General features: G+C 37.3%; 1 protein-coding gene across 4 annotated transcripts in view; it reads right to left on the reverse strand.

Annotated features, from left to right (window-relative positions):
• Positions 1-406: 406 nt before the first annotated feature.
• Kcnip4 (potassium voltage-gated channel interacting protein 4) overlaps positions 407-21,764 on the reverse strand; it is a 1,094,684-nt gene continuing 1,073,326 nt past the window's right edge. For 3 of the 4 annotated variants that reach the window (XM_021211130.1, XM_021211129.2, XM_029545129.1), the window contains 5 exons: positions 20,337-20,407; positions 9,902-10,009; positions 7,866-7,970; positions 7,223-7,285; positions 408-1,868 (listed from right to left, as the gene is read on the reverse strand). In XM_021211130.1, the coding sequence (XP_021066789.1) occupies positions 1,821-1,868; positions 7,223-7,285; positions 7,866-7,970; positions 9,902-10,009; positions 20,337-20,407 (395 nt within the window). In that variant the 3' untranslated portion in view covers positions 408-1,820. Of the gene's footprint in view, positions 1,869-7,222; positions 7,286-7,865; positions 7,971-9,901; positions 10,010-20,336; positions 20,408-21,764 lie in introns of all 4 variants that reach the window. The other variant, XM_021211128.1, reaches the window with a different exon arrangement.

Consider the following 21,764-nt stretch of genomic DNA (forward strand, 5'->3'; position numbering starts at 1 on the left):
AGCTGCATGTACTTGAAACACTGGATAGATAATGCCCTTTCCCTTGTTCTCTCCCACAGCCATCTGGGCAACCTTTTGCAATTCTTCATTCAGATAGTCATTTGAAAGTCAGTCAACAGCTGTCAGTTGAAAGTCAGATAGTCAACGGCTGTCAGTTGAAAGAATTCAAGCAAATGCTGAGGTACCATACTACAGACATGCCCATTCTCCACCAGGGTTTCTTTCATCAGGTCTCTTCTATCCTTGTCACATTCTCAGACCATGTCTGCTACAGCAGCTGCCTGACTTCAGTCTTGCTTTGAATTTTCTTTGTAGGCGATACTACCCAAAGATAGTGACAGGCTGGTTTTAATCTAGTAATTCACTATAGAACTTGCTAGACCATAAAGACCTATAGCACACAAAATAGAGTAATAAACATTTTATTTTGCTTTTATTTTTCCGTTTTGAGATACAAAATGTGCACATTGAGTTTACACAAACACGCGATGGCAGATTTCTGTACATGTACTGTACTACTCTTAATTCCTACACTGGTGATAGCAGGGCAGCTTTCAACATCCTATCTCTACACCAGAATAGATACCTGATTTATTGTTGCAGACAGTCGTAAATTTTCTCCTCCTGTATCCTCTTGGTTCTTGTATTTCTACGAAACAGGGAAGATGTGTATATCTATAGTACTGTTGTGGCAACTCTACAGTTTTGGCTTAAGATCACTGACAGGACTATGCATCCTTTGAGCTATATGATGTGCTAAATCATAATGCAATTCAGATGAATTGTCAGTGTTTGCATTCACTTTCTATACAATCTTATGTATAATTTCCAATACTATAGAATCACGGGTGTTTTCAAAGAATATTTTGCTGGATCATTATTCCTAGTAGGCTTTGGGGCGTCAAGGATTCTCTGTCCCTGAATGGCTTATGTATGATAAACATGCTGTGAGAACATTAAGGGGCTTGGAGGGTGGCAAGAACTGCCCTTTACTGCTGCTGTAAGGTTTACTTGTTAATAAGCATCACTAGGCATTGCAGGACAGACATCCGGACCCTTGGGCAAGTCTGTAAACATCCTTGGTTTGTTTGACACTTTGAATTTCTACTTCATAACACAATACAAAACAGTCTACATGTAAGATTGAACAGGTCCAAAGTTTCATGAATTATATAGAGCCTTGGCTTGAGTATGGAAAATTAACAAATACTAAAATAATTTTATTAGGTATATGCTAACATCTGATAATAAACTAATTTTTTAAGTGTCCTTTTAAAAAAATGCCAAATACATTAATGTCTTTAACAGCAGGTGGAGAAGCCATAGAAATTGGGACTGTGTTTTTAGTCTATTTTAATTATTGTAATCATTGTTTCTTTTTTCAGTATTACATGAGTCGAATTTAATGAAAGTTCACTGACTTTCTGGAAGTTAAATGCAGATGTAAATACTTTAGAAAACCATTTAAAACCCAGGGCTGAATACATACAAACAAGTAGGAAAACCCACTGGTGTGTTAAAATCACTGAACTGTTAAAAACCTCAATAATACGTGGCTGAGGATCAAAGCTCTTCCAGATTCTGTGCCTTTTGAGTATGAAATAAGTGAGCACATTTCATGACCCCGGTGACGTGGATGCAGATTTGTAACTGGGAAACTTAAATTTGGTGGTGGTGGGGGTTGCTTTATATTAAAACAAAGCTGTTTGCATAATCTGCCTCAGTGTAAAGCTGAGCAACCTATGCTAGAAGTGGGGGCTTCAACTTGTGTGGAGTCGTTCACATTTGCCTCTTCGGTCGGCCGAGGAGGTGCTGACATTCTAGATCACGTTTTCAAAGAGCTGCATGGAGCGCATTATGTTTTCATCCTGTAGGGGAGAAACAGAAAGCTGTTACTGTCTCTACAGTGAAGAGTGCTGCTGTACCCGTAAGTATGGCCTAGACCCTTCATGTGCTGCTTTGTGATAGTAAATTTATCTTCCCTTATCTCCACTACAAATAACCATAAGTGTCCATTCATTTTATTAGTTCTCAAATATGCCTTTAGATATCTCTTTTAAATCTTACTTGGTACTCGCTAGATCAAGGTTGTTCTCAAATGATGTCAGGATGAAAACAGTGAATGTGACAGCTCATCTTGGTTGTGACCTGCATCTGGGATCTACTAACACAAGCTTCTGGTCAGTCCTATGGCTGTTTTTTTTTTTTTCTCTAGGAGAGAAATTATTATTTTATCAGTAATTATATTTTAAAAATCTCAAAATAGCAAAACCTCTTTGAAGTTAAACATTAAGAAAATGCTAATTTCAAGCACAGTGACAAAAATTATCAATAGTATTTCCATGATGTTTATGGAACATGATTTTAATATTTTCAATTGTTAATATTTTAAAAAGAGAATAATTATTTTAAGATATAATTTGTTGTTATGTCTCCTTTTTCATTTCTGATTTTATTAATTTGGATATTATCTCTGTGCTCTCTGGTTAGTCTGGCTAAGGGTTTATCTATCTTATTGATTTTCTCAAAGAACCAGATCCTGGTTTTGTTGATTCTTTGTATAGTTCTTTTTGTTTCTATTTGGTTGATTTCAGCCCTGAGTTTGATTATTTTCTGTCTTCTACTCCTCTTGGGTGTTTTGCTTCTTTATTTATTTGCTTTTTGTTCTAGACCTTTCAGGTGTGCTACCAAGCTACTAGTGTAAGCCCTTCAGTTTCTTTTTGGAGGCACTCAGAGCTATGAGTTTTCCTCTTACCATTGCTTTCATTGTATCCCATAAGTTTTGGTATGATGTATCTTCATTTTCATTAAATTCTAAAAAGCCTTTAATTTCTTTATTTCTTCCTTGACCAAGTTACCATTGAGTAGAGCATTATTCAGCCTCCATGAGTGTGTGTGGTTTCTGTTGTTTTTGTTTGAATTTAAGACCAGCCTTAGTCCATGGTGATCTGATAGTGTGCATGGGATTATTTCAATCTTCTTGTATCATAACTGTTGAGACCTGTTTTATTAATAATTATATGAACAATTTTGGAGAAGGTACCATGAGGTGCTGCAAAGAAGGTATATCCTTTTAGGATAAAATGTTCTATAGATATCTGTTAAATCCATTTGATTCATAACTTCTGTTAGTTTCACTTTGTCTCTGTTTAGTTTCTGTTTCCATGATTCGTCCTTTGCTGAGAGTGGGGTGTTGAAGTCTCCCACTATTATTGTGTGGGATGAGATGTGTGCTTTGTGCTTTATTAAAGTTTCTTTTATGAATGTGGGTGTCCTTGCATTTGGAGCATAGATGTTCAGAATGGAGAGTTCATCTTGGTATATTTTTCCTTTGACCAGTATGAAGTGTCCTTTCTTATTTTTTGTTTGATAACTTTAGGTTGAAAGTTGATTTTATTTTATTAGAATGGCTACTCCAGCTTGTTTCTTTGGACCATTTGCTTGAAAAATTGTTTTCCAACCTTTTACTCTGATGTAGTGTCTGTCTTTGTCACTGAGGTGTGTTTCCTGTATGCAGCAAAATGCTAGGTCCTGTTTATGTATCCAGTCTGTTAGTCTATGTCTTTTTGGGGGAATTGGGTACATTGATGTTAAGAGACATTAAGAAAAAGTGATTGTTTCTTCCTGTAATTGTTGTTGTTAGAGATGGAATTATGTTTATATAGCTATCTTCCTTTGGGTTTGTTGAAAGATTACTTTTTGCTTTTTCTAGGGTGTAGTTTCCCTCCTTGTGTTGGTGTTTTCCATCTATTATCCTTTGTAGGGCTGGATTTATGGAAAGATACGTTGTAAATTTGCTTTTGTCATGGAATATCTTGGTTTCTCTGTCTATGTTAATTAAGAGTTTTGCTGGGTATAGTAGCCTGGGCTTGCATTTGTGTTCTCTTAGGGTCTGTATGACATCTGCCTAGGATCTTCTAGCTTTCATAGTCTCTGGTGAGAAGTCTGGTGTAATTCTGATAGGTAATTCATATAGCTTTTATATGTTACTTTTTCCCTTACTGCTTTTAATATTCTTTGTTTTGTGCTTTTGGTGTTTTAGATTATTATGTGACTGGAAGAATTTCTTTTCTGGCCCAATCTATTTGGGGTTCTGTAGGCTTCTTATATGTTCATGGGCATCTCTTTTTCTTTTCTTTTTTAAATTTTTTTATTAGATATTTTCTTTATTTACATTTCAAATGTTATCCCTGTTCCTAGTTTCCCCTCCCCCTCCCTGCTCCCCACCCCCTCTCCCCCACCCCACTCCCATTCCCAGTTGTAATAAGGGCATCTCTTTCTTTAGGTAAAGGAAGTTTTCTTCTATAATTTTGTTGAAGACATTTGCTGGCCCTCTAAGTTGGGAATATTTGCTCCCTTCTTTACCTATTATCCCTAGGTTTGGTCTTCTCATTGTGTCCTGGATTTCCTGGATGTTTTGGTGTAGGAGCTTTTTGCTTTTTGCATTTTCTTTAACAGTTGTATCAGTGTTTTCTATGGTATCTTCTACACCTGATATTTTCTTTTCTATGTCTTGTATTCTGTTAGTGATGCTTCCTAGGTTTTCTAACTCCCGGGTTGTCTCCATTTGTGATTTCTTTATTGTTTCTATTTCCAGTTTTAGATCTTGGATGATTTTGTTCATTTTCTTCACCCGTTAGATTAGATTGTGTTTTCTTGTAATTCTTTAAGGGATTTGTGTGTTTCCCTTTTAAGGACTTCTACTTGTTTACCTGTGTTCTCCTGTATTTCTTTAAGGGAGTTATTTACATCCTTCTTAATGTCCTCTATCATCATCATGAGAAGTGATTTTTAGATCTGAATCTTGCTTTTTCGGTGTGTTGGGGTATCTAGGACTTGCTATGATGGGAGAATTGGGTTATGATGATGCCAAGTAACCTTGCTTATGTTCTCACGCTTGCCTCCCACCATCTGATTATCTCTAGTGCTACCTGCCCTCCCTATATCTGACTGGAGCCTGTCCTTCCTGTGATCCTGGTTGTGTCAGAACTCCTCAGAGTTCAGCTATCTCTGCAATCCTGTGATTCTGGGATCCTCTGATCCTGAGATCCTGTGTGTGTCAGAGCTCCTGGGAGTCCATGTGTGACCAAGTTCCAGGGATCCTGTGGTCCTGGGCATGTTAGAGCGCCTGTGAGTGGATTTTCCTCTGGGTGTTGTGGGACTGGCTGTGGAGTTTGCTCTCAAGGTCTGCTCAGGGCACCAGCTCAGATGGGAAGGAACCCATGCCACTGGTCTGTGGAGTTTCTGGGTGCCTGGGTCCATTTACTTCTGGTGTTGGGACAGGTGTTATATCCTCCTCATCTCTGATCCTATCGACTGATTTTTTTTTTTTTTTTTTACATTGGATTATTTGAAGCAGGAAGATCCACCCTAAAGTCTGACATGGAAGATGGAAATTTTAATTTTTGCCTGATTGCCTTCACTCTATCCTGTTGTGATAGTATTAGATATTATTAGATAGTATTAGAACCAACTTCTTTGCTGAAGGTCAGCAGCTCTTCAGGAATCTTTTAGGACTCCAGTGCCAGATTGGGACTGCATAGATGTGTAGCCTAGTGGACTGAAGAACTACAGATTCTCAATCTCTCCAGTGTTACGCAGTCAGTATTGAATTATTAAGATTGCATTGTGTAAGCCAATCTAATCCTTTCTCTATATATTTTTCTACACACACACACACACACACACACACAGACACACACACACGAGATTTCAGAGATTATCCAAAGGGAACAGATGAGAACTTTGGAATTTTAGGTAGATTGAAAGCCAAAGCACAGTTAATATTTAAATATCCATGTTCCAGGACAGTGAAAAATCAATACACTTACATCCATTTTGCCTCTTTAACTGTGAGCTATTGCTAAATCTATATGGCCTATAGGAGTCTTTAAAACTGACTTGTTTCTGAATACCAGAGAAATTGGCTAGGAAAAACCATTGCACAGTGGTTGTGTTCAACTTAGCCTATTTCTTAGAAATGAGCTACAGTGACAGTCTGGCTGTCGAACACTTCTGCACTGTGGGTGAGCACTACTAATGAGCCATGTATGTTAGATAACACTAGAGCGATGGTACTACCACTGTCTCTAAGTGACGTCACTAAGGGGGTTGATATCACCACTTTCAACCTCTCAGAAATGTTGACTTGGAAAGGTGAGTTGAAAAGCAAGCAGGCATGAGCAATGTTGAAAATTGAACAATTGAAAGAGAACAAAAAAGCTAAAGCAGCAGTAAATGTTTCTCCATGTTTATTAACCTGCAGTTATGGCTGTAACTAGGCATTGAGTTGCATCACGCTAGGTGAGCTAAGTCCAGCCCATAACTACTAGACTTTTTCTTTATTCTTTATTTCTTTTTCAGATTTTTTCTTTATTTTTCTAACTAGATACAGTTGTGCTCAGCTAAAATGCTACCTTTTGTCCACATATATTAAAGCTGTGATACTTTGCTGAGGACCTGAATTTGGTCTCTGCAACTCACAAGAAAAAGGAAAGAAGCAACTCTTGAAAGTTGTCCTCTAACCTCTACATGGGTGCTATGGCATGCTCCTTCCTCACAACAGCCATACACCAACATTGGCTTAAAATTTAAAAGAAAAAAAAAAATCAATTAACAACAAAAAAACCCACCAAAGACGAATGTAATGTTCCATAGGCTGCTGCACTAGATTTGTGTTTTTATGGTGACACAAATAAATAAAACATGTTTTAAAAGAACTGTCTGGACAAGATTAAAGGGCTATTATTATTATGGATGTTTGTGTGTATGTCTGTGTGTAGGTCTGTGAACACAAGCATGTGTGGACCAGCAAAGTCAAGGAGAGGGTGTCAGATTCCTTGGAGTTGAAGGTACAGGCCATTGTGGGAATCATGATTTGTGTTCTGGGAAGAAAAGTTCAGGTGAGCAGCAAACACTCTTAAACACCAAGCCACCTGTCCAGCACCAGAAACTGTAATTTTAATCTCTGTGGTTTTGCTTGTCAGTTTGTAATGAATCCTCCCTAAAGGTTTTCAGAAACAAAGGGAGTGCACAAGTAAATTTTGACATAAGTATTATGTCCTGTCAGACTGGATGTGTACATAAACCTGATTGTTTTCAAGTAAGAAGCCTGTCTCATTAGCTTATACACTTAATTTATATTTTTCTCAATTCATATTGGCTAATCGGCTGTGCTCACTTGTAGCTGATGCTAACAAAAAGGATAGTTGTTCTTACTTACTTTTTGGCAACTTTCAATGAACTCATCTATGGTAACGACACCATCTTTATTTTTGTCCATCTTCTGTTGAAAAAGAAAAGAATGAAGCATTTTATTGACTCGCCTTTTGACAGCCTCCCCAGTAGATTCAAAGAGATAAGAATGGAACTCATTATTTTGTGTTACATGGGATAGTTACACTCTAGGAGGAACTCCTGAATTCCTACAATGGTGAGGCCCAATCATTTTAGGTTTTGTGTTTTCCCCCCTGTGTAATGTCACCTAAACTGTTTCCTAAATATAACAGGACTCGCAGAATTTCCTGAAATGTAGAGCCTTGGATTTTTCATCTATAAAATAGAAGAGTATTGAGAATTAGTTATCTTTAAGGTCCTTATGGGACCTGCATCACAATGCTTTCTGAAATAAGAGAATGCCTTTGTCAGGGTATTGTCACTCTTCTGGAAGTACAATTGTCTGTCATAATACACTTAAAAGCCCATATTATGAAATTATGGCCGTATTTGTCCTATTGTTCTGTCCCTAGGAATAAACATTCTCTTTGCAGTTTTTGTTTTTGTTTTTGTTTTTCATCTGTGTGTTTTCCAGGCATCAGGAAATCTACTCATAACCGTCCTTCCTTGCTCTCATTGTTCATTCCCACCTGGAAGAACGTCTCCACATGCTGTCGGGGAGCATCTTCCTTGAGGACAGGGTATGTGCATTTCCCCATCATGTCGTAGATTGCTTTCATTATGTCCAGCATTTCCTGAAATGGAAAGACACTCAGGTGAGGCTGCACACCAACTGTGAAGAAAGCCATCTAAGACGCATTAGGAGATTTTGTTCATAGTGTCTCATTTGCTTGTTTCTTAAATTCTTTATGGGGTGCCATTAGATTGGCCTACAGCCAACAAACAGCCTTTTGCCTAAAAGCAGTAGAATCCAAATATACCAACCGTGAGAGCTCAGTTTTGCAATGAAATAGATTCCCATGTATCTTGGTTGGTTGGGAAAGGAATACTCTAACTTAATACTTCGATTTTCAAAAACTACATAGAATTTGTTTTATTGAACTATTACAGATTTTACTGATTTCCAATTTCTACTTATTAGAAATATTTTAGAACTATAACTGCTAATTACAATCAATTAATAAAAGTTTTTGCAGTTTTTAATCACGTTTTCCTGTTTTGGCTTTTTTTTAAAAATTGGATTTTGTATTTATCCTGTTTTGGTTTTAACTAAAGAAGTCATACAAGAGTACAGATTAAGGGCTGGTGAGATGGCTCAGTGGGTAAGAGCACCCGACTGCTCTTCCAAAGGTGCAGAGTTCAAATCCCAGCAACCACATGGTGGCTCATAACCATCCGCAACAAGATCTGACGCCCTCTTCTGGAGTGTCTGAAGACAGCTACAGTGTACTTACATAAATAAATAAATAAATCTTAAAAAAAAAAAAAGAAGAAGAATACAGATTAAAATATTTTGACTAGGAAGCACTTAGCGTTTTGTTAGCTTTTAAAGTAAAGTCTAGTTTTTGCCATGTCATTAATTCAGATTTAATATTTGGCATGAAATGCATCCTAGATTAATTGGAGGATATGGTTCTATTCATACTTTTGAGAGTATGGATTAGATAATAAACCAGTTTGTAAAAATAAGTGAAAATGTAAAAGATGTTTTAAATAGATACATGGTAAAATAAGTTAGTCATAAGATGTAGGAAGAGTTGATGAGCTCTATTAAACACAGTAAGGGATAGAACATTAGCACTCTATTCAGCTCTCAGCTCTGAAGCAAACAAAAGAATGGTTCAAATGGGAAGGGCAACGATTCCTAATGTTCGCTAGGCGCCTCAGTATTCTTTAGGTACTTAGGCAAAGAGTACTCATGCTGTACTAAATATTCATGAAATGCATCTATTTACAAAGTCTTAAATTTAGCACTCCTCGATGACATATAATCTGACTCCGTGTATCCTGTGTCAGTGACTAATCAAACAGTGGAGCCCTGGCCCCTGAGTTTGTCTAATAAGGTATGTTCATGTCTTTGGTCCTGAGTACTTTTTCTCATATGGGACCCTTTATTCAAACTATTAATGCACACAGAAAGGCCATTAAGTATGCCCAGGTTTTAAGAAGAATGTTTTTTTCGTCTTACTCACATCCTACACTAAGGGTGGTTACCACCCTCCCTTCCCTTCTCTTGCTCTTTTAAATTGTCTTATTGAACCAGCATTTTAATTTGTGAATGTCTTTCATTGATATCTCCAGTTGTGCTTGTAGATCCCATCAGTGTCCTGATCCACCCCAAAAAGAGAAATATCAAGACAACCACTGGGTGGTGTAACTTTGATAGCTGTTGATTTTCTGGGACCCGTGCCCCATGAAACTATTGTCCACCTGACATGGGAAGGCCTGTGTAACTCCCAAGGATCCCAACCTTTCTCCATATCACTAGCAGAAAGAAAAGAAAATAACATTGATGTATTTTGTGGTTTCTTTGGCAATTATTACAAATAAGCCCTATCCATTCCAATTAATTTTATTGCAGTGTCTCATTGTTACCAACATCACATAAAATAAAATTTTTGGTTTCCTAAAATGAGATTTTAAAGTAACCATTAAAATTGTTTAATATTTTGAAGTTGAGCAAAACTGGATCAGAAGATAACTGAATTGGTGTGCCATCTCTTACTTCTTTAGTGATGTAGCCATCTTTGTTTATGTCATACAAATTAAATGCCCAGTTGAGTTTTTCTTGTACTGTCCCTCGAAGCAAAATGGAAAGACCTTTGATGAAATCCTAAAAAGCAATAAAAATATTTTAGAACTTGGTAAAATTTCTTGCTAAGTAATGGTAGTAAAATTAACAACCCTCTGTGTTTTGAACATGTTTCCAAAATTACTAATGTGTTTTTAGTCTTCAGTTGCTCAGGGTTCCTTGTGAGTATGAACTATACTCCAACCTTTGATATTTTCATCTAATTAGAACTGTAGTTAAATTAACCATGATGTTGGAAATTGTATCTTCATGCATGAGTACATATACACACAGTGCACATACAAACATACACAGACTTTTTTTTAAAGAAAAAATAATATTCATTAGTACGAAATGCAGAGTATCCCTAAGAAACAGAAAAGCTGTACTCTTTAATTATAATTGACACATGGGCAGTTGTGAAAAAAACTGGATTCAGAATCTAAACTAGCATCTTTTTGTCTCTAATTTCATATCTGTAAATATGAGGGTATTATCTACGTCATAAAGATTTTATGATGATTGAAAGAATTAAGATACTTTTAACAGTCTCTGGAGAAGGCATTGGCCAAGAAAGTCTGTTGTTACTCTGTGGAATGCTTAGCTAGTGTGTAAATGGATTTGATTACAGTGAAAAGAAATCAGGCTAACCAGAGAAAATTCACAGGTATTTGTTGGTATATAAAGTAAGGTCAGTACTACAATATGACTGAACCCTGAAGTGACAGTCTCTTGTTAGGGATGAAAAACTGAGGGAAGTCTAAAAGCTGCCCTTTGGATGAACTTGTATTCTATGTCCTTTTCTGCATTCCACCATTTAATAGCTGTTTTCCTGTCCCAGTTTAGTTTTTAAGTAGAATTTTTCTTTTTTCAGTGGTAGTGTGTTGGGGCAGGTAGTGTACATGTAGCTCACAAATTAAAATTTATGTACGATGTCTGATAAAAAGTTCTTTGTCCTAAAATAGCTTTAGCTATTTCTATTCCAAGGAAAGCTTGTCACTATATATCATATGTTTATTTATATACATGCCCATTTTCTTTTTATAAATGATAGCTTAATACACTGTTCAGCACTTAAGTTTTCCTTAGTTGGTCAAAAATGAAAGGTTGAAAGCAAGCCCCTATCACACCACAAGGATTCTTTTGTTTGCCTTCTTTGTAAAGAGGATATTCCGTTTGTATATGTTTCTCTTTTATGGTATCTGCAGCAGTAGCAAAGGTCCAACACCATCCCTGGCTAAAGTGATGGAACGACCTGGACAAAGACAGGAAATTTGTGTCATCTCTTTGGCCAAGACCATCAGATCTGTGACTTGATACATTATTGAACCTAGTCCAAGTTTAAGAGTAATTCTGAAGTGCTTGGACTCTTAGAAGGAATGCTAACAAGATTAGAGATGTTCTTCCTAGCATGACAGGAACATTCAGTCATGAAGTTTAGTGATTGCTGATAGCACCTTGCCAACATACTGGGCCACACTTAATGTGCAGTCAGAATAATTTCTGGCCTTTTCACTCCTATGAGCTCATAAATATCATATACCAGTTATTCTATGCCTTCTGATATCATTAGGAAAAATATTCTGATTTTCATGAATACCTTCCTCTTAGTAGTAAACATCTTGAACAGACTTGCACAGAGCAGTGGCTATGGTCCACTGTCTTTTGACTGGGAATGGGTTCCTGCCCTAACCCTGTGACAACCCAGGAATAAAACTATCTTAATACTAGAAATATCTAGAATAAAACCATTTCCACAGGATTACTGTTCTTCTGTGTTATCAAAAGGTCTAAGGGAGGAAGGAGCAGAAATTGCAGCTACTATCTCAACTTCCCCAGTTAGTTTCTGGTAGATGTTTGTAAGCACTCAGTTTGATGATACCACTTTTCTGGTGTCATTATTCCTGGTCTTGGAATCCTTGCCCAAAGTGACTCTTCTGAACAGGATTCTCTCTACCAGGAAGTTCAGTTGCCTGCATTAAAGAGCTTTCTCAATTGATTTCTGCTGGAGAGTTTTAGAATACAATTTGATGATATTTCAGTTTCTCTCTCTCTCTCTCTCTCTCTCTCTCTGTGTGTGTGTGTGTGTGTGTATCTGTTTGTCTATCAGTCATCTGTCTTTTAATTTGGTTTACTGTATACTTGATAAACATGCTCATTACTAACCAAGAATATGGCTATTGTAGATCCTTCTCTAGACCACTGAGAATAAGGCCTGACTTAGTAATTACCTAGTCTTGCACTGTAATGACAGTTCTTTGATCATATAGCCCTTTACTCTGTATCTCAAGGCTGCTTACTATTCGTGGAGCATTCATCTTTCTGACTTCCGCATCAAAGACCTCTCTAGCTTTGAGCAACCCATTAGGAAGTGGCTGCTACCAAGTCCAAATGGGAACATTAAATGGCTCAGTAAAGGTTGTGAAGGTGACAGACTTAGCATAGAAAGTTATTAATACATTTGTGTGTGCATTGAGTTGTTCTTCCTTGCATGGTTTTATAGGAACTTTAAAGTATTCATTTTTCTCTACCATGACTCCCTAAGTAGGTCAAATTTCCGTAGTACACTTACACTCTTTCTTAAAATATTTAGAAGATGAAATTTCAGGAGCAAATTGAAGTTGCATTTTTATGGGACCAAAGATAACAGTGTACAATTATATCAGCTATCTATCTACTTATGTACAGATATGTGTATGTGTTTCACAAGATTATAGCCTGACTTTATCCTATGGAAGAGACAGCTTATTTTGACTGAAACAGTAATGTCTTTTAAAATAACTTAGTGTCTTGAGAAGTGATTGTAGCTACACTAAACTAAATTAGTAGTTCTTTGATTTTTTTAATTAGATTTTTCTTTATTTATATTTCAAATGTTATCCCTGCAGTCCCCTAGAATCATGTTTGAAATGGGAGTCCACCATACACAGAGGTACAAACACACATGAATGTAATTTTATGCAACCATGGACCAGAACTTATCACAGTGATATTCTCTTTCCATTTTTCTCCCACTATTTTTCTAAAATGTTATAGTCATTGACCTCTAATTTCAGTACCTGCATGATTTCAAAGTCTGCAGCGTTGTATAGTAATATGGAAATAAAGCAACTCAATTCAGTACTTCCTATTGTTGAATATGTAAATTAATTAAATTGTTTCCTTGTTAGAAATGATCCCGCAGCAAATGTTTTTCTGTGTTTCTCACGATTCTGTCTTATTTTCAGAGGGAAGAACAACTGTGGATAAGTGGTCCTAAGACCCAGAAGTTAAATGTAGAAGTTAAATGTAATAATGACTAGCGACTGCGGATTGAGGGGACATCTGGTTCAGCAGTTCCCTGTTAGTTGATGCCAGTTGCCTCACGGAGCCTAAGGAATGAGTCCTACTGTCTTTCTTTAATAGATGGGTGCTCAGGGATGTGACTGCATCACAGCACAGAGCTTGCAACAGCAGTGCTGGAAACTGAACCAGACATCTGATTCAAATTCCAGGTTTCCTTTCTAGCTTGGAGTGGAGCCAAGGCCTGTGGTCATATAGAAAATCAAGGCAGAAACATGTGCCTCACATCCGTTACTGAGGGTAGGAGAAAGTTGTGAGAGAATGTGAAGGAGAGGCTCCACTCCACTTCAGTTTATTAGTGCCACTGTAGAATTTGAAAGTGTCTGCCAAACATAATTCTTTATATGAATGGATAAAAAACAAACAAATACATCAACAAGTAAGAAAATGGTCTAAAAAGGCAGAGAAACCAGGCTTCATATAATCTTGGATATAACTTCTATTAGAAGAGAGGAGAAGGTAAAAAGGGCTTTCTAGCAGTTATATGTCTCAGGTTATGACCTCAGACTGAATAACAGATACTGATTTGAAATCTTGGCAACTGAACAGGTCGTAAGCAGGACCCTTGACCTTACTAACAAAGAAAAATGTTTGTGTGACAGGTAGTTTTCTGTACTCTTTTGATGTGTATTTGAGTCTCATTAATTGCCTTGATGGAGGAAGGTCAAAGGCACAAGAGAGCCAACAGTAAAATTGACCACAACAGAACAGGATGAGCAACAGTGTAAGTAGGGTCACACTTGCTTTTAATGCAAAAATATAACATAAGTACCCATGTGCCTATGTTGCTATAAATATGTGTTGTATTTATTTATTGATGCCTGAAGAAGAAAGGACAGATTTCCCCATGTGGAATTCCAAATGAATAAGTTGCATCCTTTGGTGCCCTCACGTTTCATTAATATACAATGACTTCTTTCTAAAGAGTATCATTTTGAGAATGGGTAGACACTACACTATGAAGCTTGACAAATGTCATTTTAGGAAGGCAGGCAGACAAGATCAGTATCAACAGTCATGAATCATTTTGACAGTGTACTCATTCTGTGTGATAAAATGCCCCCCCACCTGTACTCTTCATTTTCCAAACCCATAACCCCAATTTAATCATGAGAGACCCATCATACAAATCTGAACTGAAAGGCATTCTACCAAATGCCTGAACAATACTTCTTCAAACTGTCAAGATGATTACAAGTAAAAGAAGCCCAAGACACTGTCAGTGCTACCAAGGGTCTAAGGGGACATTATGACTAAATGAACTGTGGACAGGGCTAAATGAAATTCTATCCTACATGGGGTACTGGGTCAGAAAAAGGCCATTCAGTAAAACCCAAAGAAATCCGAATTTAGCATGAAAGTTGGTTAATAGTATGGTATCTGTGTTAGCTCATTAACTGGAGCAAGCATGCCCTATTAGCCCATGGTGTGAGTTATAGAAGAAACTGCGTCCCACATGAGACCTCTGCTCTATGCATCTGTTTGTAAGTATAAAGCATGGCTAATCCTAAAAAATTATTATAAAATGATTTAAAAAGAGGAGACTGGTCTTCAGAACATGGGAACAATTAAAGCTATTTTTCGTCTGCCTATTTCTCTTGTCTTGCAGTGCTCTTTTGTTTCTGAGGTTTCTGTGCATATGAAGGCATTTGCCAGAAGGAAGTCACAGGACTGGCATTTGGAGAGTATGGGCAGTGGAAAAGGAGCACATCTGAGCCAGGGGTACTGGAACCCTGATGATAGAAGAGGTGCAGGCTCCCATGACGGAGTAACAAGGAAAGCTAGAGAGCATCCTGCCGGAGTCCAGTCCCAGGAAATCCAAAGGATTTGTTTGAGGTCCAGGTGAGGAACCCTTACGACGAGAACATGTGTGATCTACAGAAATTAGTCATGAACTTGGGGGGGATGCAGCTTGTACCAGGGCAAGCATATTTTCCTATTTTGTTCCCTTCTGGCATGCTGAAGGGTGTTTGGCACATAGTAGGCTTGGTGGATATTTGTTAAATGAAAAAATGAAAGAAGTTGACTACTCTAGGAATGCCTTCAATGAGAGCAGAGGCCCCCATGTTGATCAGAAAACAACAATAATAGACTTCTGTACAAAAAACTATGTGTGTATCCCAAAGATGAACAGATCTAATAAAAATGGAATTCTATCACAATTAGAAACATTGCTTAAAATAATATCTCCTGACATTTCAAAGGACATAGCTATGTCATTTAACAAAGTGACACATACTAGAATGTTTTTCCATAAACTTAACTGATATTTGTATAAAAATATTTTGTCAGCACTGTTAGTAACAGAGCTGTTAGTCTGGGGTAATGCCTCCACTGCAGATCTCCAGGGGGTGCGGCTTGCATCATTTTCCATGTGAATTGAGTTGTCTGCAAATAGCATTTCCTTTCAGCTCTAACTCATCATTTACCTGGAGCAGCAATTTTACCTATTTCAGAATTATTCTCACGGAATGTTTTAACTCAGCCTCAATACCATGAGCAATCTGGGAAATTCTCAGCCATGTGAATACCTGAAGGTGATAATGTCTGAGAGAATGGACTGCAATGGGCTGTCTGACTGCAAAATCAAAAATACTTGGATCTTTCCTGGCTGCTGACTGACCATGAATTTTAGAGACGCTGCTAGAGCTGAGTAGGATTCACTCCATTTCCCATTCACTTCTCTAAATGGCTTTGAACAAGTCAGCCTTCTAGTGTGTAGGCCCTTGACTTTGTACAAACCTTTCACTTTTCTATTTGATTCATTTCAAAATGATGAACACATGTTGGGAAGTAGGAGAGATGCTGAATAGTAGTACTAAATTGTATTATGGGGAATCTTATTGCCAAAGCCTGACTTAAACTAATGTGAATATCTACTATCTATCTATCTATCTATATCTATCTATCTATCTATCTATCTATCTATCTATCTATCTATCTATCTATCTATCATCTACCTAAGCTATCTGTCCTTTTTTATCTATGACCTATCTGTCATTATTTATCAATTCATAATCTATCATTTATCAGTCATTATTTACCAATTTATAGCTATATCATCTATCTAATCTTTCGTTTCTTATCAATTTATTTATGTATTATATATCAATCATTATCAACTTATCTATATCTAGTTAATATATCTAATTTATCATTATCAATTTATCTCTTATCTATCATCACCTATCTCCTATCCATCCTCTGTCCTCTACCACGTACCTACTTATCTGCATATCATACTCCATTACATTAGTCAGAGGATCCTAAAAACTTCACCAGTGACTGCACAACCAAAGCTAATTTATTATTTACACATGGTGAAATAAAGTGAAAGGAATTCTGGTTCATCAAAAATCCAGTACCTGATCTTGCAATTTCCACAGGTAAGCAGGGATGAAAAATGATTTCCATCACTTTCTGACCACAGAACCTCAGCTGAACACCACCTCAGTGTAGGAGATGCTGGGAAAAGCCTAAGCATGTGCTCACTGAGTACATGGACACCAGTAGTTGGCATGGCCTCCTTTATTTTATTTTGTTGAACAGATATAAGGCATTTGATTGTAGTTTCCTATGGACTTGGTTGAAAACATTAATACTGTGTATGTGCTCTGTCTGTACCTATCAACTGTCTCTTCATTTATGCTGTTCGAAAGTATGAAGTCTCTTAAAGACAAAGTTCAGGATTGCAGGTAGGAAATGTACATGAGATTGGAGAATAAATGTGTGCTGACGAGTTTGAGGCTGGAGAGCCTGAATTTGAATGTTAAGTGCTTTATATTCTAACTGTGTAACTATGGCAGGATATTTAACTTTATGACTCCCTTTTCTCATTTGCTAAAAGGACATAACAATAGTACCTAGAAGGGTTACAGAAATTAATGCTATGTAATTAACTGCGACATTGCTAAAATAATGAAAGCTAAATAAACATGGGTTTGTATTTTTATCACTGAGTAGGTATAGTTGCTAATATATTGAGCATTTAATACAGTAAATGCCTATGATAATGAGGTAATAATCTGTCATAATATTACAGAGTAGTCATCTGAGCCTTTGCCTGGGTATGTTTAAGGACTCTAGGGTTCTGTGTAATCTAGTGTAATGTGATGCCAAATGCCAGAATTAATTACCTTTATCAGGCAGTTCCTGTAGTAATAAATGTTACAGCTAAAATTTAATAAATATTGAACATTTATTTGGTGCTAACATGTGCTCTAGCCAAGCCGAGTACTCCCGTTAGGACTTTTCCATTTGTATGTTGACCCGTGGATTTGCCTCACTGCTGGTGTTGTAGTGGTATGAATATTAAGGCCTAGAGGGCTTAAATAATAAATCCTGGGCCTCATAGCCACTTGGTGGCAAGAAGGAGATTAGATCCGGTTAATCAAAACCAGATCCCCTCTGACTTGTTCATTCTGACCTTCACCTTTAAGCAAGTATTGGAAATCTGCCATTTTTCTTTATCTCAAAATCAGGATGGTCTCCGCTAATTTTTTCAGGATGCTATTACAAATGTGTTTACTCCCAAGGCATTTCTGTCATTTTGATATCTTCCAAGTAGTGAGTTAGTTAAAAAATATAACCGCAGAAGGCTAGCTTAAAATTTGATCCTGATTTACTATTTATTAGCATTTATGAACTTACTAGTTCATATTAAAAGGAAAAACATTATACTAACATGAATATAATAGGTAACTGTCACAAGTAACCTCCCAAATTAAAATCAGTCCTAATCATAATTACTGGTATTTTACATAGACATCATAAAAGCATTGTTATATGTTATCACACATTATTGAAAATAGACTGCAATAAAAGTTATGTGAGATAGGAATAGCAGGATAGCAAGTTTCTGACGCACAGTTCTTTTCAAGTAACAAAATCACTGGTTTTTGCTTCTGCCGTTCTCTGTAATTAACTATGATTTTTTCATTAGGTGTACTAAGACTTCTGTCTCTCGCACTATAGGCATATGGAGGCTATGCTGACACTAGCATTATAGATAGAATACTAAGAGGACAGTCTCCTAGGAAGTCTAAGGTGCCACTAGAAGTGGTATTGTGGGAAATCTGGGACAACCTTGCACTTTCTTCCTTGGCCTAGTAACCGCTGCTTCTGCATCCTGACCTGACTTCTTGGTTCACATCTCAATCACTAACATCTTCTACCCTTCTCATCTTAGGATATTTCTTGGTTAAGTTTTGTGAGGTGATGTTTGAAGAATCTTCAAATGGATTGCTTGAGTTTTTCATGAGACACAGTACACATGAGAAAGGTATTTAGTTGCCTCTGGAAATTCTGCGCAAGGACTATAGATTGATATTTTATGAAGATTCACTCTTCTTCCTTCAGCCTGCCTCCACATAGCACATATGTGTTCAGAGTGCTGTCCATGTCAAAATTGTTTTCTCTCCTAAATATATCAGATGGTTACAATTCTACCAAACTTATGGTTAATAAGTTTGTCTTCATCTCAAAGCTTTTACTAAAGTTCGGTTTGTCATCAGCTCCTGTCTGGACTCTCTGAATAAATAGCTTCTAAGCCACTCCCTGTTTCAGGAGCATAGCTCACATGAACCATCCTGTTGAAATGTCCTCAGGGGTCCTTATCTCTTATAACACAGTCTTCAACCTGCCTGAGATGTGGCCTCTGTTTCTCACTCTCCTGCCTCATATTCTTATATTTTGTCTTCCAGAAGATATACAGATGTTTTCTCTTTATTCCCAAGGTGATAGTCTCCACTCACATTCTGCCTCGTGTTTCTCATCTCAACTTGCATTCATTTTATTAGCTTCTGCTAGTTTCTCAAGACACAATAGATGAAAACCACCAAAATAGGCTTTGCTGCTCCAGTCCCTTCTGCCTCTGCTTCATTTTCCCATCAAGTCTCATCACTAGCCTCACTCCATCATCTCACTTGGTATTTCAGGATCCTTATTGGAATTCCTGTTCATGTGTGTCGGCTGCATCTTCCTTCATACCCTCAAAGTAGAAAATATATATCCTAAATGTTACCATTCTCACTCTTTAGTAGCTCTCTGCCTGTCCATCTGTCTGTCTTATCTTCTACCTGATATTAAAATTATAAAATAAGTTAATAGATAAATTATCTGCTTAAAGACCAAATACACTCACTCAGAATACACTCACTCAGAATGTAAGCAAATCTATGAACAAAAAATTATCACAATTTTCTTAACAAAAATAAAAGTCACATACAGCTAATCCAAATTTAGATTCTATTTATTTCTTTAGCACCCACAATTACATGTTACCTGTGACCTGATAGGCACCAGATGAATCCTACAAAGACATCACTCTCTCTACCCATTGTATATCTCTACCCATAGTATATATCTGTCTTTTTTATCTGTCTGTCCATCCGCCCGCCCATCTATCTATCTATCTATCTATCTATCTATCTATCTATCTATCTATCTATCTATCTATCTATGTGTCATCTCCCCCTGTGAGTGCATGTGTGTGAAAGAGAAGAGAGAAACATTTTATTCTGATTCTCATATATTTCATAAACAGCCCCGCATGCTTGTACTATATAGGTCACTTGAAAGTTTTAATTTCATTGTAAACTTCTGGGGCTGATGAAGGCAACACTATTTTCTGTATTAAACATTTTGTCTTATGTACGTTTACTAGGCTTCCCCAGCTGAGCTTATGTATATTACATCTATACTTCCCAGGTCTGCCATAGGAACTAGCCCATGGTAAGTTCCAGTAAATGTCAGATAAATCATTTGCCTTCTTGGATTGCCCTTATGCTGTTGAGGACACTTAATGGGTGAGCAGATAGAAAACATTTGAAAGTGCACTAAATATGGCTTGTAATTTGTTTCACTTTGCAAAGATAAGAACAGCTACATGCCAACATAATAGGAGAAAGATGATTTTGGAATTTTCTAAAATGAGCAAACACCAAATCTTTAATTTTCTTGCTAAACGGATTTAAATTTCTTTCAGCCTGCCTTAAGTCAAATGGTGGGATGAGAGTCTATGGCTTACCTCAAAGCTCACAGCTCCATTGTGGTCCGTGTCGAATGCATTGAAGAGAAAGTGTGCGTATGTTGTGGAGTCTGAAACATTGAAAAGGGATATCATTCAGTTAATGTTTCTATAGCCTACCCCTTTTTAATGCATGTTAAAGGTTACATTTTTGTAGGGTGCTGCCCAACCTCTGCTGCCCAACCTTTTTATGTCGTGACTGCAACTTGCAATTCATAGAAATGAGCTACATTCTGAGACCATTGGTGACTGGCATTTTCTTTGAGCCTCTGGCCAGGATTAATCTCAACACATGAGATATTGTGGCTGTTGATCTCAGCCTGGAATGAGCACTTACTGGTCCCATAGGTGGATGTCAAGATGAAGGAAATATGTTTTGATATCTTTTGGTGCTTGGCAAAATTTTATCTCCGTAAGTAAAGTAGTAAGAACCCAAATAATGCGACCCATGAGTTAGTATCATTAATATTCCTGTTATTGTCCATGTGTTTACAGCCCAGAGAAGTAGTTTTGCATGTAAAGAGGTTGGGAAACTTGCACAAAGTCATCTGGTCACTGAGGCATTCTGAGACATGAAAATTGGAGGCAGCCCATGGCAGTTAATTTAGCTGGGGACTTAGGAGGCTTGTGGTGGTTAACATGTAGAGGAATTTGTAGACCCTGAGATTCCTACCTATGGGTCACTGCATACACCTATGGGTCACTGCATGCAGTAGGGTGCCACTGTTCTGCTTGTGTCCTGGGTGGGATCCAAAGCTCAGAGTTATAAAGACAAAGACGGATGACTCAGTCTGTGTACTTCTGCTGGCTGTAGTCTGAGGTCTGAAGTCCCTGAAATCTGTCTGTCCCTCTGTGTTTCTTCCCCCCCCCCCCCCCCGCCTACTCTGTTCCTCCTTCCTGCTCTTGCTTTGTCTAACTAACCTCTGAGCTTTCTTCAGTTCTCATTTTAAAAGTATTTCTTTGTTTTCTTTTCTTAATGCCCAGCTTTACTCTCTAAGTGCTTTTGTGCTCAATTCTTGATCAAATTTACATGAGTATGTTAAATACTCCCTCCCCTGGGTTTTAGCCTTTAGTCTTCACCCTACAAAAATGTAACCTTTTAGCTTTTTGCTTCTAGCCCTTTATCTGCTGCCTTAAAGGCTTATTAATTTCTGTTTTGTGACTTTTGCTGCTTATTTTTACTGGGATTCCTTATAACTTCTATTCCTTTTTGACATTATGAGTTGGTTTTAAAAGACTGCCAAGGAACTGAGTGCAAATAGCCAGGGATGGGGAATTACTTGTCCCAATGAAAACAAGTATCGTATCATTGATCCTCTTCTTTCAAAGTTTCTCCAGTCTGTCAGAGGAAATCCAAACTTCTGTCTGCCCTCTGGGGATTCTGAGCTATTTAGGAATGTTTTCCCTCAGTGTTTCATCTAAGTTATT

This window comes from Mus pahari, chromosome 13 (assembly GCF_900095145.1).
Source record: "Mus pahari chromosome 13, PAHARI_EIJ_v1.1, whole genome shotgun sequence".
Lineage (NCBI taxonomy): Eukaryota > Metazoa > Chordata > Mammalia > Rodentia > Muridae > Mus > Mus pahari.